Source organism: Eriocheir sinensis, chromosome 23 (genome assembly GCF_024679095.1).
Source record: "Eriocheir sinensis breed Jianghai 21 chromosome 23, ASM2467909v1, whole genome shotgun sequence".
NCBI lineage: Eukaryota > Metazoa > Arthropoda > Malacostraca > Decapoda > Varunidae > Eriocheir > Eriocheir sinensis.
In genome coordinates this window covers 13,233,690-13,255,625 of record NC_066531.1, presented here as the reverse complement: position 1 = coordinate 13,255,625, position 21,936 = coordinate 13,233,690, and the positions used below count along the sequence as shown (strand labels likewise).

General features: G+C 47.3%; 1 protein-coding gene across 4 annotated transcripts in view; it reads left to right on the top strand.

Annotated features, from left to right (window-relative positions):
* Nucleotides 1-21,936, top strand: part of LOC127002488 (demethylmenaquinone methyltransferase-like) — a 266,522-nt gene that overhangs the window by 16,068 nt on the left and 228,518 nt on the right. The window contains exon 1 of one of the 4 annotated variants that reach the window (XM_050868494.1): nt 4,610-4,817. The exons of the other annotated variants lie outside the window; for them this stretch is intronic. Coding sequence (XP_050724451.1) covers nt 4,692-4,817 — 126 coding nt within the window. The 5' untranslated portion in view covers nt 4,610-4,691. Of the gene's footprint in view, nt 1-4,609; nt 4,818-21,936 lie in introns of those variants that run through there. 4 annotated transcript variants of the gene reach the window in all.

The following is a 21,936-nucleotide window of genomic DNA, read 5'->3' as shown; positions in this document are numbered from 1 at the left end:
AAGAGCGAGTTGGCTCCACACAGCAGCGGGGCAAAGTCACGTGTGAACCCAAGGAAGGTCGCTCGCTGACTGAGGAAGGTCGCTCGCTGACTGGGAAGGTCGCTCGCTGACTGAAAGGAAGGTCGCTCGCTGACTGAGGAAGGTCGCTCGCTGACACCTCTCGTCGTCGTCTCAACACCTCTCCTCCTCTTACTGATAGTCTTCTACCTCTTAATTTCCGCCGCCATGTTGCCTCTCTTTCTATCTTCTATCGATATTTTCATGCTGACTGCTCTTCTGAACTTGCTAACTGCATGCCTCCCCCACTCCCGCGGCTCCGCTGCACGCGACTTTCTACGCATGCTCAAACAATAAAGAAAAAAAATACAATTAATGCTCAACCGAGTAAAAGAAGAAAGGGAATCCAAAGGTTTGATAATTAAGGTACAGAGAACGAAGTGGTTGGTAATGTCAAAGAATGCACACATACCACGAATGGAGCTGCGATGTGAAGGTCGAACCGTGGAGAGGGTAGAGAACTTTAATTATTTGGGAAGTGTTGTGACCGAGGATATAAGGTGTGATACAGATATTAAAAGGAGAATAGGTATAGCAAAGACCGCATTTTGCAATATGAGGAACCTATTGACAAATAAAGTTTTCTATAAAAAATACGGAAAAGCTTAATATAAACTCATGTGTGGTCAACAATGTTATATGGTGTGGAAAGTTGGACTCTATCAAAGACGATGGTGAATAGGCTGGAGGCGATGGAGATGTGACTGTGGAGGAGGAGGATGAAGACCACGTGGACGGCAAGAAGGTCGAACGAAGAAGTATTGGAGATGGTGGGAGAGAGGAGGGAGCTGATGGGGGCGGTGAGATTGAGACAACTGAAATATTTTGGGCAGGTAATGAGGAGAGAGGGGCTGGAGAATCTGATAATGACAGGAATGGTGGAGGGAACCAGAGGAAGAGGAAGACCGAGAGTGAAATACGTGGACGGATTGGTAAAGCTGGCACGGGGGAATATGACGGGTGGACAGTTCATCAGGGCCACGAGGGACAGAAGATGGACGTCCATGGTTGCCCACGTGTGGTACTATGTAAAAAGATTTTTTTCTTCAAATCCAGGTACACTCCATCCACCCAGCCTTCTCTCTCCTGTATTAAATCTGTCACACTTAAGTAGTAACACAACAAGTTGGTGACGCAAGATCTCCCTTTCCTGAATCCAAACTGGCAATCCGATGTAATTTTCTCACTTTCTAAGAAATCCGACCGCCTATTTTTAACCAGTCTCTCACATATCTTCGCAACCACACTAATGAGTGATACCGGTCTGTAATTAAATGGGTCCTCTCACTTGCCTCCCTTAAAAATCGTAACCGTACTATGCTTGCTCTCTTCCAATCTTGTGGTACCTTTCCTTCACTCAGAGAGGCACTCATTATGGAGTGCAGTTTCTCTGCAAGTTGATCACTACATTCTTTCAAGATCCACCCTGATACTCCATCCGGCCCCGTCGCCTTTCTTACATCCAGTTTGTTGAAACTTTCTTTGACCTCCTGCACCGTTAACTGAATCTCTTGCATAACCCTTCCTTTTTCTTGCCCCGGGGGTTGTACAAATTCTTCTTTTGTGAAAATTCTATGGAAGCTATTATTCATCACCTCTGCCATCTTTGCTGGGTCCTCATATGTGGTTTCATCCATTTTCAGTTTATCGATTTTTTCTCTGTTCTTTAATTTGCCGTTCACACGTCTATAAAATAGTTTGGGTAGGTCTTTTCACTTGTCGATTATATCTTTTTCATATTTCCTTTTTTCTTCTCTTTTAATCTTTGTATATTCATTCCTTGCTTGTTTGAAATCGTTCCACGAGTTGATTCTTCTTCGTCTCCTCCATCCCTTCCAAGCTTCCTCTTTTCTCTTTCTAACTATCTCGGATCTCTTGATAAACCACTCCTTTTTACCAACATCCTTTTTGGTTACCTTGGGGACATATCTATTTTCGGCTTCCTTGTATAGCTTTAAAAACTCCTCCCACTTATCCTGTGTACTCTTGGCTTTGAACAGCCCACTCCAATTTGCATTTTCAAAAAAGGTTATCATGCTAACAAAGTCACAGTAGTTGCTTCTCCCAATTTTGTGATCCTCTTTTCGGCCAATCGTTCACTTTTCTGATACTTCAAATTCCACAACCTCATGGTCATTCTTCGCTATTGGACAATCTACGTTAAGATTTTCTATTATTTCCGGCTCCTTAATAAATATATACCAGGTCTAGTCTTGATGCCTCGCCTTCTTTCCCGAATCTGGTATGTTCCTTGATCCACTGAGTCAGCACATGTTCCACTGCCAGTTGCAGGAGTCTTCCTCCCCATGACTCGTCTGCTCCCTGCGTCTCCCAATCCTCCCATTCCACCTCCATGCAGTTGAAATAACCCATTATAAGTATTCTTTCACACTCCCTCAACATTTCATCCTTGCAGCTCACCGTGTCTTGTATCATTTGTTTATATTCCCGCAACCCCATACGCTTGTTAATGGGGGCATATACCCTACTACATAATGCCTCCTTCTTCCTTCAGCACCCACAAATTTCACTTTCAACACCTCTGTCAAGCCTTCACCCTCAATTACCTCCTCCACCCTAATGCCTTTTTTAACCATCAACATCACACCTCCTCCCTGTTTTATCTTTCTGTCTCTCCTCCATATGTTGTATGCACCTTCTCCAATCCCCACCACCTCAATTGGGTCACAACTTTTTTTCCGTCAGCCCCACAATATCAGGTTCTTTGTCTCTCAAATAGTCGTTAATTCTATCTACGATGAAACTATTCCATTAATATTCGTATAATTATGTCACTTTCCACCCTTCCTCCTTTTCTGTTAGTTTTATTCACTTCTTCCTTTCGACCCTATGATCTACTTTCTCACTTTCATATCCATTACTCTCCAAAAAAACTCCCTCTTCTCTTCTTGCGATCTCTTCTCATTTAAATCACGAACCTCACCTCTAAAGGCGGCTTTACACCTGGCAATTCGCGGCTGGCAATACAGGCGCGGCAGCATTTTTGGTCTGGGTCTGGGTCTGGGAGCTCTTCTCGCGGCAAGTTCTCTGCAGCTGAGCGTGTCCGTCTTGTATTGCCGACTGGCGTCTGGGTAAACAACATGTCGGCGCCAATAAAACAAGAAATGACAGATGCAGATAACAAGATTTGGAGCCGGGAGGCCGAGGTGGCATTGCTAGAGGAAGTGAGACAGCATCGACACTTGTGGGACCCACAAGATAAGCTCTACAAGAAGCAGAGTCTGCGCAAAACAACTTTTGAGAGAGTGGCAGCAACATTGCGGGAAATGTTTATCTCTTTGCGAGATATCGAAGGAGGTATAAGGAACGGTTATTTTCGTGTATTATATAATCACACTATGTAATGCTTGGGGGTTGGGATGGCATGTTCCTCCCTTCTCCTTTGTTGTTAAATGCAACAATAAACAATCAGTCAATCAATTAATACTACTTATGATGGAACTCGTTTACTTAAAGTATTTCTACAATATTAGGCTGATGGACCAAACTCATTGTGGTTTTAAGATATGGTAGTAGCCTTTTGGGGTGTCTGAGGTGAATTCATGCCCTTGCATTTACTAGCAGTTTACGTCTTGATGCTCCCGGCGGCTCCTCCCACGTGTGAAGGTACTTTCTCCCGAGAGCACCCAGCCGGTCTAGCCGCTAGATCGTCGCGGCTGTATTGCCGGCTAGGAATTGCCACGTGTAAAGTGTGTGTGTGTGTGTGTGTGTGTGTGTGTGTGTGTGTGTGTGTGTGTGTGTGTGTAATTCACCACGACCTCATCACGTGTTGGACTCGTAATCGCCATCAGCAGGTACCCTCCCGACATGAGCAAGTGCTCTTTATCGTCGATCTATGGGTACTGCCAGGACCTCACACCCCACACACCCCATCCCCTTTGCTCAAGGGGGGATAGTAACCACTCCTAGTCAACGGAAAGAATCCGGCCTGAGCGGGCTCGAACCGTCGCCCTGTCAGACCGTGAAGCCTGGCAGTGTGTGTGTGTGTGTGTGTGTGTGTGTGTGTGTGTGTGTGTGTGTAGTTCATTCATCACAGCCTGATCACGAGTCTCTCTCTCTCTCTCTCTCTCTCTCTCTCTCTCTCTCTCTCACACACACACACACACACACACACACACACACACACACAGAGAGAGAGAGAGAGAGAGAGAGAGAGAGAGAGAGAGAGAGAGAGAGAGAGAGAGAGAGAGAGAGAGAGAGAGCAACTTCAGCTGGCCGTGCAATAAGCCGGAGAGTCTTACTGCACCCACACCTCACTATCACCTGTCATCCTCGTCCATGTAGCTATCCAGTCTACTGTTACACCAAGCTATCGTCGCTGCACTAACTATGTGATTGCTTAGTCTATTCCATTCCAGAGAGAGAGAGAGAGAGAGAGAGAGAGAGAGAGAGAGAGAGAGAGAGAGAGAGAGAGAGAGAGAGAGAGGCGGGCCACACCTGTCATGGAGGTGGGGGGGGCTTGAGAGCCAACCCTCAAATCAGCGAGGAGTACGGCGCGGTGCTAGAAAACCGTACCTACCTTCGTAAATATATAAAGAATATATAAAGGAATTGTACTGTACTGTAGTCATGCCCTGCCTGTGGTTCTCCCGTCTCTTCCCTGCTGCAGGATAATGTCTGAGGGTGGCAGTCGGGGCGACGTGGCAATGAGGGTGGACGCGAACGTCCACAGGCCGGGGGTCACGCCGGAGGAGATGGCGGCCGGCTACGACGAGTGGTCCGATAACTACGAGGAGATGGTGAGAGAGAGAGAGAGAGAGAGAGAGAGAGAGAGAGAGAGAGAGAGAGAGAGAGAGAGAGAGAGAGAGAGAGAGAGAGAGAGATGCCTTCAGTACCAAGTGCCTACGCAGAATCATGGCGTGTCGCTGGAATGATTTTGCGTTAAACCGGCGATTATTCCGTGAGGTCCGGGAGTGAAGTGATGCGGCCCCTGGGGTACGCACCTCTAATCACTCGCTTCCCCGTCCCCTTAGATGATCTGGAAAGGCGGGTACCGTGGCCCCGCCATCACGCTGGAGATGGCCCTGCGTTGGGTACCCCCGGAGCGGCGAGCCAAGGCCAGGGTGCTGGACGTGGCCGCCGGGACGGGCTGCGTGGGCAGGGAACTCCACCGGGAAGACTTCAGGTGGGTGCCGCAGGGCCACAGACAGGGGGATGTCCGGTCACCATACTTAAATATCCTCCAGTCCACTGCCTCCTGCCTGCCAGTGCCTCAGCCTCAACACGAGTCCAACGCCAAGAAATGAAGATGATGTGTTGGAAATTACAGCAGCTTGTGTAGAGGCAGGGCCGCTGGGTGGGAACTGGGAGCGGGCAGGAGCGGCATTACTATAGTTCATCGACTCTAACTTAAAATGAAGCCCTGTGGCTTGGCCCGGGGAAACCCCCATTGTTTACAGATCTAGCGATGACCTGCGCATGTCGTTTTGTCTCACTGTTAGTCTGTACGTTATCTATTTATGGAATTTACATACATTCATAATACGACTGCGTGGTGTTATGAATGGCTTGGGATTAGAGGGATTGATTGATTGATTGATATAGAGTTTCTTTCATGGCGCCGCAACATCTTGGTCATATGGCACCGGGGTAATAAAATGGAAGGCAAATAATTAAAATAATCTAAGGGTGATAAAAGTTATTAGGAAGATAGTTTTGAAATGGTCCATTCAGATATAGCACTAGTTTAAAATATAATAAAATGTTTATTAAAAATGCATTAGTGAAATACAAAGAACTTTCTATGAAGAGACCCTACAAGAGATGGAGGATGCCCATCTCCTGCAGATACCCCATGACGTCATGTCCAGGGGTGAACGCCTTTTCACCCAGCATTAGGGAAAGGGAAAAATTCCCATGTACATCACGACACCGGGAGAGGTACTGCTCTCGCAGATCCCGCAGACTGGGGCACTCGACCTGGGATTAGAGGGAAAGACAACGACTCAGTAAACCTTCCATATCACTTGGCAACGTGGCTCATGCAACGTTGCCGCCTGACGGACCTTGGCAACAGGCGCCAGGCCGCACCATTCAACGTTACGCCACAATGGACAAATGAAGTAGATCTCACTCTCGCGAGAGAGAGAGAGAGAGAGAGAGAGAGAGAGAGAGAGAGAGAGAGAGAGAGAGAGAGAGAGAGAGAGAGAGAGAGGTAGCCACCCTCTCTGAGGAGAGTAGTGGAGTGATGTGGCACCAGCGCGGTCTCGTGGGGAATCCTTGTGTCGCGCCCAAGGGCTCAAGCTAAAATCGATAGACTATACTATGTTAGGAATTAGGCCAGTTAACCGGGGGACTAGACAAATTAACTATTTCCCTTATGGAACTAGTCTCGGGCCGAGAGTTCAAGCCAACTATGAGTATCGTCTGAGCTCAAATAAGCCTTCGATGGTACTTGACTACTTCGGTCATCGGCTCCCAAACCGAGACAGAATCAACTTATTCACTGCCTGAAGACTAACCATATTTACCTTGAAAGAAATAACAATAGTGAAGTGTTTCCTTTCATGAAATAATAACTAATTGTTCTTGCTGAATTAAAATTAAAGAGCAAGGATAATTTAACCTATGGAAACAGAGAGGAAAGCCACGCCATCTGGCGAGAGAAATTAAAAATATCGCTTCAGACCCACGTGGTTGGTTTTCTCTCACTCCACCACCGGCCTTCACAAAGTAAAGACCAAGGCACTGCAGCCCACCCATTAACTCGGACACAGTGTGCCTTCTATTACCTGACTGAGGGATACTACACCCGGCAACGAGACTTCAGAGACAACAATATCTTTTGAAACCCGCTTCTCAGCTAAGTGCCCCCAGCAGTTATTTGAGACAGATAGATTTTACTACACGGATCCGGTAGGATTATTATTTGTTCGGCTGTCTGGAGTTGCTTGTTGGATACCTTCACCACCTAAAAGCTGGTAAGCACTTGTTTGTTTGGGATTGTCTGACGGGTGTGTTATTCACTTTGCGAATGACCTAACTGTTGGGTAGGGTAAATTTACTGATTCCCAACAACTACTACTACTGCTATAACTTCTACTACTACTACTACTACTACAAGTACTACAGCCGCTCCCACAGGCACATAGACGCTGTGGACCCGTCGGAGGGCATGATGAAGCAGCGGGAGACTGGCATCTATACCAACGACTTCCTGGAGTTTATCGGCAGCGGACACTCCACCGTGCCCAAAGGTATTAGTAGTTTTTTTTTTTTTTACATCAAAGGACACGGCTCAAGGGCAACAAAAAGAGTACAAAAAAAGCCTGCTACTCGCCGCTCCCATAAAAGATAAAAGTAGAGTAGCCAAAATAGAGGTCAATTTCGAGTGGAGAGGTGTCTTGATACACTCTTCTTTAAATAAGTCAAGTCATAGACAGGAGGAAATGCAGACGAAGGAAGGTTGTTCCAGAGTTTACCTTTTGCATAAGGGTTTTGGATAGTATAGGGATGAGCATGAGTAAAAAGTCGTGTGCAGCGGGGCCGCGGGAGGGACGGAGGCATCCAGTTAGCAAGTTCAGAAGAGCAGTCATCAAGAAGATATCGATAGAAGATAGAAAAAGAGGCAACATAGCGGCGGAATTTAATTAAGAGGTAGAAGGTTGTCAGTAAGAGGAGGAGAACTGATGAGACGAGGAGCCTTAGACTCCACTCTGTCCAGGAGAGTTGTGTGAGTGGAATTATTGTTATTGTTGTTGTTTCATATGTAAAGATTAATATACGTATTTTTCTTTTACATCTCTCTCTCTCTCTCTCTCTCTCTCTCTCTCTCTCTCTCTCTCTCTCTCTCTCAGACACATACGACCTGGTGGTCACCTCGGGCGGTATGGGGGAAGGTCACATCTCACACAGTGGCCTCGACGACGTTGTGCGCGTCGCAAAGAACGGTGAGTGAGTAAGTGAGCCTGCGTGCGTGCGTGCGTGCGTGCGTGCGTGCGTGAGTGAGTGAGTGTGAGTGTGAAAGTGTTTTTACAAAAAAGGAAACAGCTCAATGGCACAAAAAAAAAAAACAATAATATAAAAAAAAGCCCGCTACTCGCTGCTCCTGAGAAAAAGAAAATCAAAAGAGGTGGCCGAAAGAGAGGTCAATTTCGGGAGGAGAGGTGTCCTGATACTCTCCTCTTGAAAGAGTTCAAGTCGTAAGCAGGAGGAAATGCAGATGAAGGAAGATTGTTCCAGAGTTTACCAGCGTGAGGGATGAAAGAGTGAAGATGCTGTTTAAATCTTGCACAAGGGGTTTGGACAGTATAGGGATGAGCATGATTAGAAAGTCGTGTGCAGCAGGGCCGCGGGAGGGAAGGAGGCATTCAGTTAGCAAGTTCAGAAGAGCAGTCAGCGTGAAAATAGCGATAGAAGATAAAAAGAGAGGCAACATCGCGACGGAATTTAAGAGGTAGAAAACTATCAGTTGGAAGAGGAGAGCTGATAAGACGAAGAGCCTTAGACTTCACGCTGTCCAGAAAAGCTGTGTGAGTGGAGCCCCCACACGTGAGATGCATACTCCATACGAGGGCGGACAAGGCCCCTGTATATGGATAGCAACTGTGCGGGGGAGAAGAACTGGAGGAGACGACACAGAACGCCCAACCTCGAGGAAGCTGATTTAGCGAGAGTGGAAATATGAAGTTTCAGTTGAGATTTTGAGTTAAGAATAGACCGAGGATATTTAGTGTTGAAGAAGGTGACAGCTGAGTGTTGTTGAAGAATAGCGGATAGGTGTTTGGAAGACTGTGTCGAGTTGATAGGTGGGGAAATTGAGTTTTTGAGGCATTGAAGGACACAAGGTTTCTTCTACCCCAATCGGAAATGATTGCAAGGTGTGAGGTTAAGCGTTCTGCAGCCTCCAGTCTGGAGTCGTGTACTTCCTGTTGGGATGGGCTTCTATTGAAAGAAGTTGAATAATGCAGAGTGGAGTCGTCGGCGTATGAGTGGACAGGACAGTTTGTTATGGAAAGAAGATCAGTGATGAATAACAAGAAGAGAGTGGCTGATAGGACAGAGCCCTGTGGAACACCACTGTTGATAGGTTTAGGGGAAGAACAGTGACCATCTACCACCGCAGAGATACAACGGCCGGAAAGGAAACTGAAGATAAAGGAACAGAGAGAGGGATAGAATCTGAAAGAGGGCAGTTTAGAAAGCAAAGACTTGTGCCAGACTCTATCGAAGGCTTTCGATATGTCTAGCGCAACTGAGAAAGTTTCACCAAAATGGCTAAAAGAGGATGACCAAGAGTCAGTTAAGAGAGCAAGAAGATCGCCAGTAGAACGCCCATTGCGGAACCCATACTGGCGATCAGATAGAAGCTTGGAAGTGGAAAGGTGCTTGTGAAGGAAACGAAAGTGCAGGGGCCCAAGGCTGTTCCGGGCTAACAGTTTTCCTTCTGAGCCAGGTGTTTTGCTCCCCCCCCTTTCACAGTGTAGTCAGGAGAAGCGATACGCAAGATGTTAACTCCGTCTTTAATATGCACTTCAGCTCGCACAGCCCACGGGAGACAGGTAGGACGGCCGGTGTGGTAAGGCCGCTCACACAGCCCACGGGAGACAGGTAGGACGGCCGGCGTGGTGAGGCCGCTCATACAGCCCACGGAAGACAGGTAGGACGGCCGGCGTGGTAAGGCCAGCAAGGGCGGCCCGGGTATTTGGTCTCGGGGCCAACAGTGTCTTCCCCGGGTAGACCGCGGCGGTGCTACGGCTGAGTGATGGAGGGCAGTGCCGGGCCGGGCGTAACGCGGCAGCAGCCTCGTCAGGTGGAGGACTCGTTAGGTGGTGAAGGGGAGCCAGTGCCTAGCGAGCTGGCTCGACCGAGTCCTGGAGTCGTCTCCCTCAGCGCACCAACGTCCGAGGTTGCTTCGGCTGCTGACGTCAGGGTCCCCACTCGCGCCGGGTGGAGCTCGGGCAGGGCGTTCGAGGCGTTCCGCTGCGGGTAGTGTGAAGCCTCGCTCGGGATGAGTGTAGGTCGAGTGAGGTGTTCCGGGGCTATGTTGGAGTTGAGGAGTTAATAGTGGTCTTCCCTTTACACATCTCCGCCGACAAGACTCGATACAGAGTATCGAGCTAGAAATCGGAAGACAAATATAGCCTAGCTCATATGAATGAATAATACCTAAACCAAACCGACATAAGAGAAACCATAGAACCAAACCAAGAGATTCAACAGTAAAAGAAACCCATTGATTTATGTAGCATCCCACAATAACTAACATCTGCTTAAGAAATCTGCTCCAATATTATCCTTCCCAGGAATGTGTACAACCCTGAATCGATACCCTTGAAGACAAAGTGCCCATCTAAGGAGACGATCATTATTCCCTTGAAGTGGGTCAAGTAGACGAGAGGTTTATGGTCAACTTCAAGCACAAACTCCTTGCCCCGCAGATAGTAGTCAAAATGCTTAATCCCAAAGATGACGGCTAAGCATTCCTTTTCAATTGTAGCGTACCTGCGTTCTCTGTCTAGGAGCTTCCTGCTAGCGTAAGCTACTGGGTGCGGGTAATCCTGAACGTACTGCAACAACACAGCGCCCAAACCTTGATTTGATGCATCGGTCCGTAAAACGAAGGGACGTGACGGGTCAGGCAACTTGAGGACTGGCTGAGAGTGCAGTGCTGACTTGAGTTGTTCGAAACAGGTCCGCAGCTCATCTGACCATACCAGTGGTTCGGGGTTCTCTTCCGCAGGAGGTCGGAGAGTCCACTGGTGTAGGAGGATGCCTGAGGTATGAAGACTCGGTAAAAGGAGATCATGCCTAGAAAGGAGCGAAGCAACTTTTAGTTGTAGGAGGTGTGACTGAAGATATGGCAGATACTTTACTTTCCTGAGGCCGTAGTGTGTTACCGTCCACAATGAAGCCTAGATATTGGATGGATGTAAACCCGAATCGGCATTTTGAAGGTCGGGCCGTCAGTCCATGTTGTCTGAGACGGAGGAGGACAGCGTGGAGGGCGTCCAGGTGTGTTTCCCAAGTTGAACCTGATATGAAGATGTTGTCGAAGTAGAAGGTGACTCCCTCCAGACCGGCGAGGACGATTCGCATGAGCCTAATGTAGGTTGCACATGCTGTGACGAGTCCAAAAGGGAGGCGACAGAACTCCATTAGTCCCAAGTTGGGAGGGAAGGCCGTCAGTGCCATGGCTCGGTCCGTCAGAGGTACCTGGTAATAGGCTTTAGTTAAGTCTAGTTCAGAGAAGTACTTACTACCGTAAAACTTGTGAAGGTCCTCCGTGATGGTGTTGATTGGCTCCGCGTCAAATATAGTCATGGAATTCAATACCCTGTAGTCCACGGCAAGGCGGTAGCTGCCAGAAGTCTTCTTTACCATAACGACCGGGGAACAATGAGGTGACCTTGAGGGTTTGATGATTCCCTGACTAAGAAGTTGTTCCACTTCCTGTTGGAAGAAAGGCCTGATATGTAAAGGAATGGGATAGAGTTTAGGCTTGATTCGCTCGGAGGAGCAAAGGTTGACGTCGTGCTCGATAGTGGAGGTACAGCCTGGAATTTCTGATAAGACATCACTAAATTTGTCCGTGAGGTAGAGGAGATCGTTCTGCTGATCAGGAGTGAGTTGTTCTCCTACTGCAGGCAGGGGATCAGAGACGTCGCGGTCTGCACGGCCATCCGGGGTTATCGGAAAGTCCTCGGCCGGGTCAAGACAGTCACCCTGGGACAGAGAGAAGGCTATTTCACAGATATCTTGTCCGTCACTAGGGATGGAAGGCTCATCTAGGATAGTAGCTTGGTTTATGTGGGCGCGTCTGTGATACAGCTTCAAGAGGTTAGCGTGATATAACTTTTCTTTACCCTTCTCATCGATCAGATAATTCACCCTGTTTTTACGCTCTAGAACCTTGTAGGGGCCACTCCAAGCCATTAATAGCTTACTGGAAGTGTCAGGGAGAAGGACGAGAACTTCATCACCAGGCTTGAACTGACGATCTTGAGAGTTCAAATCGAAGTAGGTCTTGTATCGGGTGGCACTAATGGTGGAATTTTGGGCAGCGATCTTGGAACAGTCGGCCAGCTTGTCCTTCAAATCAATGACATACTGGAAGCAAGACCTTTCATCCTCTGAAAGCTTACCGTCTTCCCATAGATCCCGTAGAACTGAAACTGGCCCCCTTACAGCCCTTCCATACAAGAGTTCAAAGGCAGAGAATCCTGTTCTGTCACTAGGCATCTCCCGCAAAGCAAACAATACGGCCGGTAGATAGCGATGCCACTCGAGGCTTGTCAGAGCACAGCTTCCGGAGGAGGACTTCAGGGTAGAGTGGAAACGTTCTATTCTTCCATTCCCACTCGGATGGTAAGGGTAGTGAAGAGCGGCTTCACTCCAAGAAGCCTGTGCAGTTCGCCCATCATTTGAGACGTGAACTGTGTGCCCCGATCAGACAGGATCTCACGGGGAATACCCACTCTGGAAAATATGGTCAACAAGGCTTCGGCGGTAGAGATGGAAGTGATGTCCTTAAGGGGAACAGCCTGGGGAAACCGGTAGAAAAATCAATCAAGGTAAGGATGTAACGGTGTCCTTCTGATGTGGGAGGAGACAATGGGCCAACAATATCAACTGCTACTCTAGCAAACGGTTCAGTAATTATGGGAAGCTGTTTAAGAGGGACCGGCCTAAGGCGTCCCTTAACAGACATACGCTGGCACTTGTCACAAGACCTACAGAAGGTTCGTATATCAGACCACATACCTGGCCAGTAAAAGTGCTCTCCAATCTTCATGCCAGTCTTCCGATGGGAGAGATGTCCTGCCAGGGGACTCTCATGGGCGACTGTCAACACTGACCGTCGGCACTCCGCAGGGACTACTAGATACTTCTTCCCCAGCTGGTTACTGTGATGTGAAGACCGACAAACCCTGTAGAGCAGTTCGTCCGAGAACTCGTAGCCGAAGGTGGAGCCGGTGCGAGTGACTTCTACTTCTCCCGTAGTGGCCTTGTTACGATGTGACGCTAGAGTAGGGCACGAACTCTGCAATTTAGAGAAGTCCTGAGGAGTAATAGCCAGGGGCTCCAGATGAGGAAGTACAAGGGGGTGAATCTTACGAGCGGCGGCGGCCCGGGTCTGGACAGCTTGAATACTTTTCCCGGGAACCTGGTCGGAAGGAACCGAAAAGGGTGTAGGTTCGTCACATGCCTTTGTCACGTCTGGGTCGTCAGGTGCACGTACTCCCTCAATGTTACCTACCAGCACTGTGCAAAACTTAAGTGGGGCCCTGATGGCATCAACCCAACCGTCAAAATAGGGGCACCGGAGGTAGCATCTTACCACAGGGAAGTAGTCGGCACGACCCAAGTAGTCGCTGCAGCGAACCTTTTTACCGTTGGAAGTGTCCGCGTCCGGCAATGCCTCCTCGGATACTAGGACACTTGAACAACCTGTATCGCGAACAATGATGGATAGCCTAGAGCCGTTGATGGTGCCTGAGGTGTAATACTGACGAGACGGTGATCCGGAACGGCAGAAGACAACTTTGGGAGACTCCTTGGTTAGTTCTGGCTTGGACCCGTTTAAAAAGATAAGGATTCTGAGGGCAGTTAGGTCTAATGTGGCCACTCTGACCGCAGTTATGGCAACGAACCACCGAGGGTGTCTTTCGTGGCGTAGGTGGCGAATCCTTTAGTGAGGCGGCTTTGGTGAGGATGGTCGTTTGCCGCGTTCCGACGCAGGGTTGCGTGGGTAAGAGTGGTGTGCTGAAGCCCAAACATCGGCTCGTTTTACTGCCTCCTCTAAGGTCTGAACGTTGTTTTCTTTCAGGAACAACCGCAGTTCTGTGGAAACAGAGGCTATAAATTGATCGAGGATCATGAAGGACTTCAGCGAAGCAAACGAGTGGTCTACCTCGCTCGCGCTGAGCCAGTGGTCGAAAAGGCGAGTCAAATGGGTGGAGAATTGCTGGAACGTGTCACCAACGTTGATCTTGGCTGAGCGGAAGGCGGTGCGGTAGTGATCACTCGTCCTATGGGAGTGCTTCAGAATGGCTTCTTTTAGCTGACTGTAGTCGCCTGTGACCTCTTCCGACAAGGTGGTATAGAATTCAGCCAGCTTACCTGTGAGTAGGCTTCCCAAGTGGACTGCATAACTGCTCTTAGCAATGTTGAGGAGGGTAGCAACTCGCTCAAACCGGGTAAAATAAGAGGCAATGTCCTCACCTTCGCGATAAGATGGTAACTTGGGACGAGCAGCAAAGTCGACACTAGGGACGCCTAAGGCCGCCGAACCGCCAGCAACTTGGAGCTTCAGCCGTTCGAGGGCGAGAGCATGCTCTCTCTCCCGTTCACGGTCCTCGCGTTCCCGTTCACGTTCCTCGCGTTCCCGTTCACGTTCCTCGCGTTCCCGTTCCTCCTTTTCTTTTCTGTTTCGTCTCTCCAACTCGCGTTCGTCCCGAAGGCGTGCCTGCTCATCGGACACAAAGGATTTCAACTCGTCGCCGTCGTACCCAAGCTCGCGACCGAGCTTAACTAGTTCCTGGATGGAAGACATGCCGAATGGGAAACAAAATAGAAAGATACACAGATTAAACAAAATCCGAACACTGAATATAACAAAACCCTAAGCGATGAAGAGACCAAACCACTGGTCAAATACAAAATCCTAACACTGAATCTAACAAACACCTACTATGCATTTCAAGCCCCGTGTAATACTGTTTTTTTGCAATAGCGTCTGAACCAGGTTACTGATTGACATGGGACTAAAGCACAATGTGTATTAGACACCGGCGTAATTAGGAAAAATATAACCAAGTGTGTACTCCGCTCCATTAGGGTAGTTGTCTTAGAGACATGCCATCAAAATCTTATCGAAGGTAGGGTCAGCAAAATAGCAAATGGCAACTGAAGCACTGAGGAGCGAGGCGAGGTGTGCAGGCCGTGACGTCAGGCCGTGACGTCAGGCCGTGACGTGTACTTGCCACCCCCCCCATTCACTGGCAAGAAAGATTTCCTTCAAAATAGTTGGAGTCGTGAGCGCCAGCGGCTACCTGCACTTATTGTACTCCTGCTTACTCAACTGACACTGCCAAGTATGGTCAACATAGTGCGCCACTGCCCAAGAGGATGTCTTCGTGCGTTTGCGTTGCGACTGTTCACCTTTTTCAAGAAGGAACAGGACAAAAATCATTTGACAACCGGGGTCAATAGGGAGGTAATGTCGCAAAAGATATAATTGCGTGGGAATTTACTTCAACGTGGGTAAGATATTGAAATAAAAAATACTTTCATTCTGAACATTGTGTGTGTGTGTGTGTCTATATATATATATATATATATATATATATATATATATATATATATATATATATATATATATATATATATATATATATATATATATATATATATATATATATATATATATATATATATATATATATATATATATATATATATATATATATATATATATATATATATATATATATATATATATATATATATATATATATATATATATATATATATATATATATATATATATATATATATATATATATATATATATATATATATATATATATAATAATAATAATAATGTGTGTGTGTGTGTTTAAAAATAATAATAATAATAATAATAATAATAATAATAATAATAACAATAATAAAACGGTTTATTATGAAAAATGGCAGCCCTAGAGCTGAAAATATACAAAGGCATGGGAAATAGGACGTAAGTGATTCTAGATTTAGATATAAAACATGGAAATATGATGACGATAATGATATCAGAAGCAGTAATGTTAATAATAATAATAATAATAATAATATTAATAATAATGATAATAATAATAATAATAATAATAATAATAATAATAATAATAGTAATAATAATGATAATTATAGCTACAATAGTATTAAATAAAATGAACTCCCTAAATGAGGCTATGTGGCATTGATGATGTTCACCATCGTAGGTACAGGACTGTTATTGTAACGGTTTTTCCTGGCGCGTATCGGAGTGTGTGTGTGTGTGTGTGTGTGTGTGTGTGTGTGTGTGTATAATACCTTCTTTTCACTTTCTGTGTCAGTATATTGTAAGCTTTAATACATGTTCTATGTTTTCTCCCACCTTGCCTCTTGGCTCAATAAAATTATTATTAATATTATTATTATTTTTATTATTATTTTTATTATTATTATTATTATTATTATTATTATTATTATTATTATTTTACCTATGCAGACCCTACGACCGCGTTGCTGCTATACTGGACATGACACCAAACGCCGTTCGTGTGATCCTCCACCGCACAAGGACACAACCGCATGCAGGACATCCAACCCCTCCTCTATCACCAACACCACCACCTCCACCACCGTCACCATCACCACCTCCACCGCCCTCATGACCCCGTCACCATCACCACCTCCACCGCCCTCTCCGACCCTGTCAAGAACACCACCTCCACCGCCTCGCCGACCCCGTCACCATCAACACCTCCACCGCCCTCTCCGACCCTGTCAAGAACACCACCTCCACCGCCCTCGCCGACCCCGTCACCATCACCACCTCCACCGCCCTCTCCGACCCTGTCAAGAACACCACCTCCACCGCCCTCGCCGACCCCGTCACCATCACCACCTCCACCGCCCTCTCCGACCCTGTCAAGAACACCACCTCCACCGCCCTCGACGTCCCAGTCACCATCACCACCTCCACCGCCCTCTCCGACCCTGTCAAGAACACCACCTCCACCGCCCTCGCCGACCCCGTCACCATCACCACCTCCACCGCCCTCTCCGACCCTGTCAAGAACACCACCTCCACCGCCCTCGCCGATCCCGTCACCATCACCACCTCCACCGCCCTCTCCGACCCTGTCAAGAACACCACCTCCACCGCCCTCGCTGACCCCGTCACCATCACCACCTCCACCGCCCTCTCCGACCCTGTCAAGAACACCACCTCCACCGCCCTCGCCGACCCCGTCACCATCACCAACAATATCGCCGTCACCAGCCCCTCCATCATATCCTGTACAGACATGTACCACACAGCCACCAGAGACTGTGCCATCTATACAAAAAAACATAATTGATGACTTTACTGTCAGTGCTATTCGATGTCATATACACAGAAAGTTTGCAGCAAAGGAGAGTTTCACACTTGCTACTCTTGCCACAGACCTGAAGAAGGAAGGAATACTACCAGACGGAACATCGGAAACATCGTTATGGCGACTGCTTCACATGATGGGATTCCGCTATAAGACTGAAAAGCGCAAACTCTACGCAAGAAAGGAGTCAATGGACATCATCTGGAAGAGGATCCGTGCTCTCAGGTCTTTAAAACAGTTTCGCGAAGAGGGACGTCAGATAGTCTACGTTGACGAGACCTGGTTCACAACCAGAATGAACCACAGCAAGGAATGGGTGGACACCACTCAACCATCCACAAGTGTCACCTACAGCCGTCAAGTTCCGCCAGGAGAAGGTGAACGTTTCGTCGTGGTAGCAGCTGGTAGCAAGAACGGCTTCATAGAAGATTCATTCCTTTGCTACACTGCTAAGAACAGCACTGGGGACTACCACGGGGAAATGAATGCGGAACTCTTCCATCGATGGCTAACAACGAGATTGCTGCCCTCACTGAACGAACCATCAGTGCTCGTCATCGACAACGCTCCCTATCACAGCCGACTTACGGATGGGAGCCACTGTCCAAACACTGCAACAAGAAAAGATGACCTGAAAAGATGGTTGGAGCAGCACAACATGTCATATCCACCACAAGCCACGCGTCCGGAGCTCCTGCTAATATGCAAGGAAAACAGACCACCTCCACAATTTACAGTGGACAACACCATTCGTGAATGGGGTCATGAGGTAGTGCGGCTACCACCTGCACATCCTGAGCTCAACGCTATAGAGCAAGTATGGGGATGCATGAAGAGGTACGTTCGCTCCTCCTTACATCATTTTACTAGAAAAGACCTCATGGCACGACTGGAGGAAGCGAAGTTGTGTGTGACTCGGGAAGTGTGGGAAGGAGCAGTCCGGCGTTCTGAAAGTTTTGAAAAAGAATACTGGGCAACAGACAATATCCATGACAGTGTGGATCCTGTCATCATCAGCTTGGAAAGTGACGAGGAGGAGGAAGGCATCGAGGTTTAAAATATATGGAAGAAATGATGGCCTTGTTTTATTTTTTTTACCTGTGTATATAATAGGGATTGTCGTTTTGGACCTTTTTCTTTGTCCCGGGATTCCGGGATAAAATTAGCCCTAATCCCGGGATCCCGGGATTTCCCGGGATTTTCAAAAAACATAAAAAAAAAGTTATGTATCATCTTAGCAATAAGTAGCTAAAACGTTGGGAACTATGGCAACAGCGATCAGCTGTGCGGGCAGGCAAACATACAGACAGACAGACAGTTTACTGGTAACCGTCACTGTTCGGTCACTCACGCGAGGAGGGAAAGTGTGCTGTTTTTTTTTTTTTTTTAAGCTGTCACGCTCATCTCAATGTCGTATACATACAGCAAAGTGGAATATGCAGACATGGTGTTCATTATACGGGCTCTGTTACGGGTAACGGGAGTGCCATGGCTGCTTTATAATACTCAAGAGAATACCTAAACAGTAAGTCCTTCCTTCACAGTGTTCACACACACACACAAAACACTCCTCACGGGACACCCTGTATATACATATAAATAGAAGCACAAGTTCACAAGTTCACAACTATCCTGCAGTCAAATTTGTCTTTTTTTTTTTTTTTATACTTAATTTCATGATTTTTCATCTCGGGATTTCCCGGGATTTGCAAAAATATCCCGGGATTATTAAACCTTGAAAATTGTCCGGGATCCCGGGATCCCAGGAAACAAACCCTATATATAGATAGATAGATAGATAGATAGATATAGATATATATGTATATATGTATATATATATAGAGAGAGAGAGAGAGAGAGAGAGAGAGAGAGAGAGAGAGAGAGATATGTATATATATATATATATATATATATATATATATATATATATATATATATATATATATATATATATATATATATATGTATATATTTATTTATTTATTTATACACGTATATCATAAATATGTATTATAAGGTATTACTACGCTAAGCTTAAAAATAATAACTCACTATATCACGGTAACAGCCTTAACTAAAGTCTAATATGTATTCAGTACTACATAATCACTGTTCAATATATTAAACTCCACCCCCGAATAATTTATTTGTTTTACACCGTCAAGTAGCAAGTGAATGGGGGGCGTGGCAAGTACACGTCACGGCCTGACGTCACGGCCTGACGTCATGGCCTGCACACCTCGCCTCGCTCCTCAGTGCTTCAGTTGCCATTTGCTATTTTGCTGACCCTACCTTCGATAAGATTTTGATGGCATGTCTCTAAGACAACTACCCTAATGGAGCGGAGTACACACTTGGTTATATTTTTCCTAATTACGCCGGTGTCTAATACACATTGTGCTTTAGTCCCATGTCGATGAAGGCGATGAAGAAACCAGACCCAAAGCAAATAGACGACAAAAAACCGCGGAAGACTTAACTTCCAATTGACACTAAAGAGGCGCACACGGCCTGACGCCCACAAGTGGCACGAGTGGGGTGAAAGTAACAACACTGTGCACAAACGCACATGAAAATACCCATAACCGTATCCCCGTGTGAAACACCACGAACACAGCACGTATCCGGGAACGGGAGACACTATATCAGAGGAGATGAACTCGCACCTGACTTCCGTGAGATCCGGACCAGAGTCTCTTAAGACGCACCTGGCCTGGGCGGTGGAATGGACCTCAGCACAATCCAATCGCCAAACACTCACTTTCGCCCTGAACAGCAAGTGCCGGTAGGTTAATCCAAGATCTATAGTAACAGGTCTCCTCACTTTACCTCCACTGCGCAGCCTGTGACGTCAGCTGGCTGTGAGACAGTGAGGAAGACGGGAAACTATTCTATATTCCCCGTCCTCTCTCTCTCTCTCTCTCTCTCTCTCTCTCTCTCTCTCTCTCTCTCTCTCTCTCTCTCTCTCTCTCTCTCTCTCTCTCTCTCTCTCTCTCTCTCTCAAGAATACCCCATATTTGCCCCCAGATGTTGATGCTGTCATTATTATTATTAGTAGTAGTATTGTGTGTGTGGTGTGTGTTCACTCACAAACGCAAATGTACGCATAACAGCTATAATATTTTGTATATCTCCCTACTTCATATTTTTTCTATATGTAATTCTTATAATGTGCTTTGTCAATGACTATGAGTAGATACCCTCTACTCCATTCTTATTACTAGCTTACATGTGTGTGTGTGTGTGTGTGTGTGTGTGAGAGAGAGAGAGAGAGAAACTGGGAGCGACTGCCAGCTAGCTGTTACTACACGGAGGTTGGAAGAGCGACTGACCCCATCGGCCCCGCTGAACCTACCCTCGAACAGCCTGGTGACGTGAGTGCGCCAGCATCTGCGAAAATACGTCGGAAATGAGGAGACCTGGTACTGTAGATCTTGGGTTAATCCTGACCGTCGGTGGTGACTGGCTGGTAGCGATGGTCTCCTGACCAGCGATGAGGGGAGGGGGAATCCTGGCGAGGTCGCCACTTGTGAAGGAAACGAAAGTGCAGGGGCCCAAGGCTGTTCCGGGCTAACAGTTTTCCTTCTGAGCCAGGTGTTTTGCTCCCCCCCCTTTCACAGTGTAGTCAGGAGAAGCGATACGCAAGATGTTAACTCCGTCTTTAATATGCACTTCAGCTCGCACAGCCCACGGGAGACAGGTAGGACGGCCGGTGTGGTAAGGCCGCTCACACAGCCCACGGGAGACAGGCAGGACGGCCGGCGTGGTGAGGCCGCTCATACAGCCCACGGAAGACAGGTAGGCAGGCCGGCGTGGTAAGGCCAGCAAGGGCGGCCCGGGTATTTGGTCTCGGGGCCAACAGTGTCTTCCCAGGTAGACCGCGGCGGTGCTACGGCTGAGTGATGGAGGGCAGTGCCGGGCCGGGCGTAACGCGGCAGCAGCCTCGTCAGGTGGAGGACTCGTTAGGTGGTGAAGGGAGCCAGTGCCCATGAGCTGGCTCGACCGAGTCCTGGAGTCGTCTCCCTCAGCGCACCAACGTCCGAGGTTGCTTCGGCTGCTGACGTCAGGGTCCCCACTCGCGCCGGGTGGAGCTCGGGCAGGGCGTTCGAGGCGTTCCGCTGCGGGTAGTGTGAAGCCTCGCTCGGGATGAGTGTAGGTCGAGTGAGGTGTTCCGGGGCTATGTTGGAGTTGAGGAGTTAATAGTGGTCTTCCCTTTACAGTGCTTTTGAATCTTCCGGTTAAGGATTGATTCAAAACCATTAGATATACATGAAAGTAAAGCTATAGGGCGGTAGTTTGAGGGATTGGAACGGTCACCCTTCTTAGGCACAGGCTGTACAAAGGCATACTTCCAGCAGGAAGGATAGGTAGATATTGATAGGCAGAGACGAAAGAGTTTGACCAGGCAGGGTGTCAGCATGGAAGCATAGTTTTTAAGGACAATAAGAGGCACTCCATCAGGTCCATAAGCCTTCTGAGAGTTGAGGCCAGAGAGGGCATAGAAAACATCATTTGGAAGAATCTTAATAACGGGCATAAAGGAGTCAGAGGGGGGGGTGAGTAGGAGGAATATGCCCAGAATCGTCCAGGGTGAAGTTCTTACAGAAAGTTTGAGCCTTAGAGACAGATGAGACGGCAGTGCTGCCGTCAGGGTTAAGGGAAGGAGGGAAAGAGTAAGAAGTGAAATTGGAGGAGACATTTTTGGCTAGATGCCAGAAGTCACGAGAAGAATTAGAAGAAGCAAGGTGTTGACATTTTATATTGATTAAAGCAGTTTTGGTAAGTCAGAGAA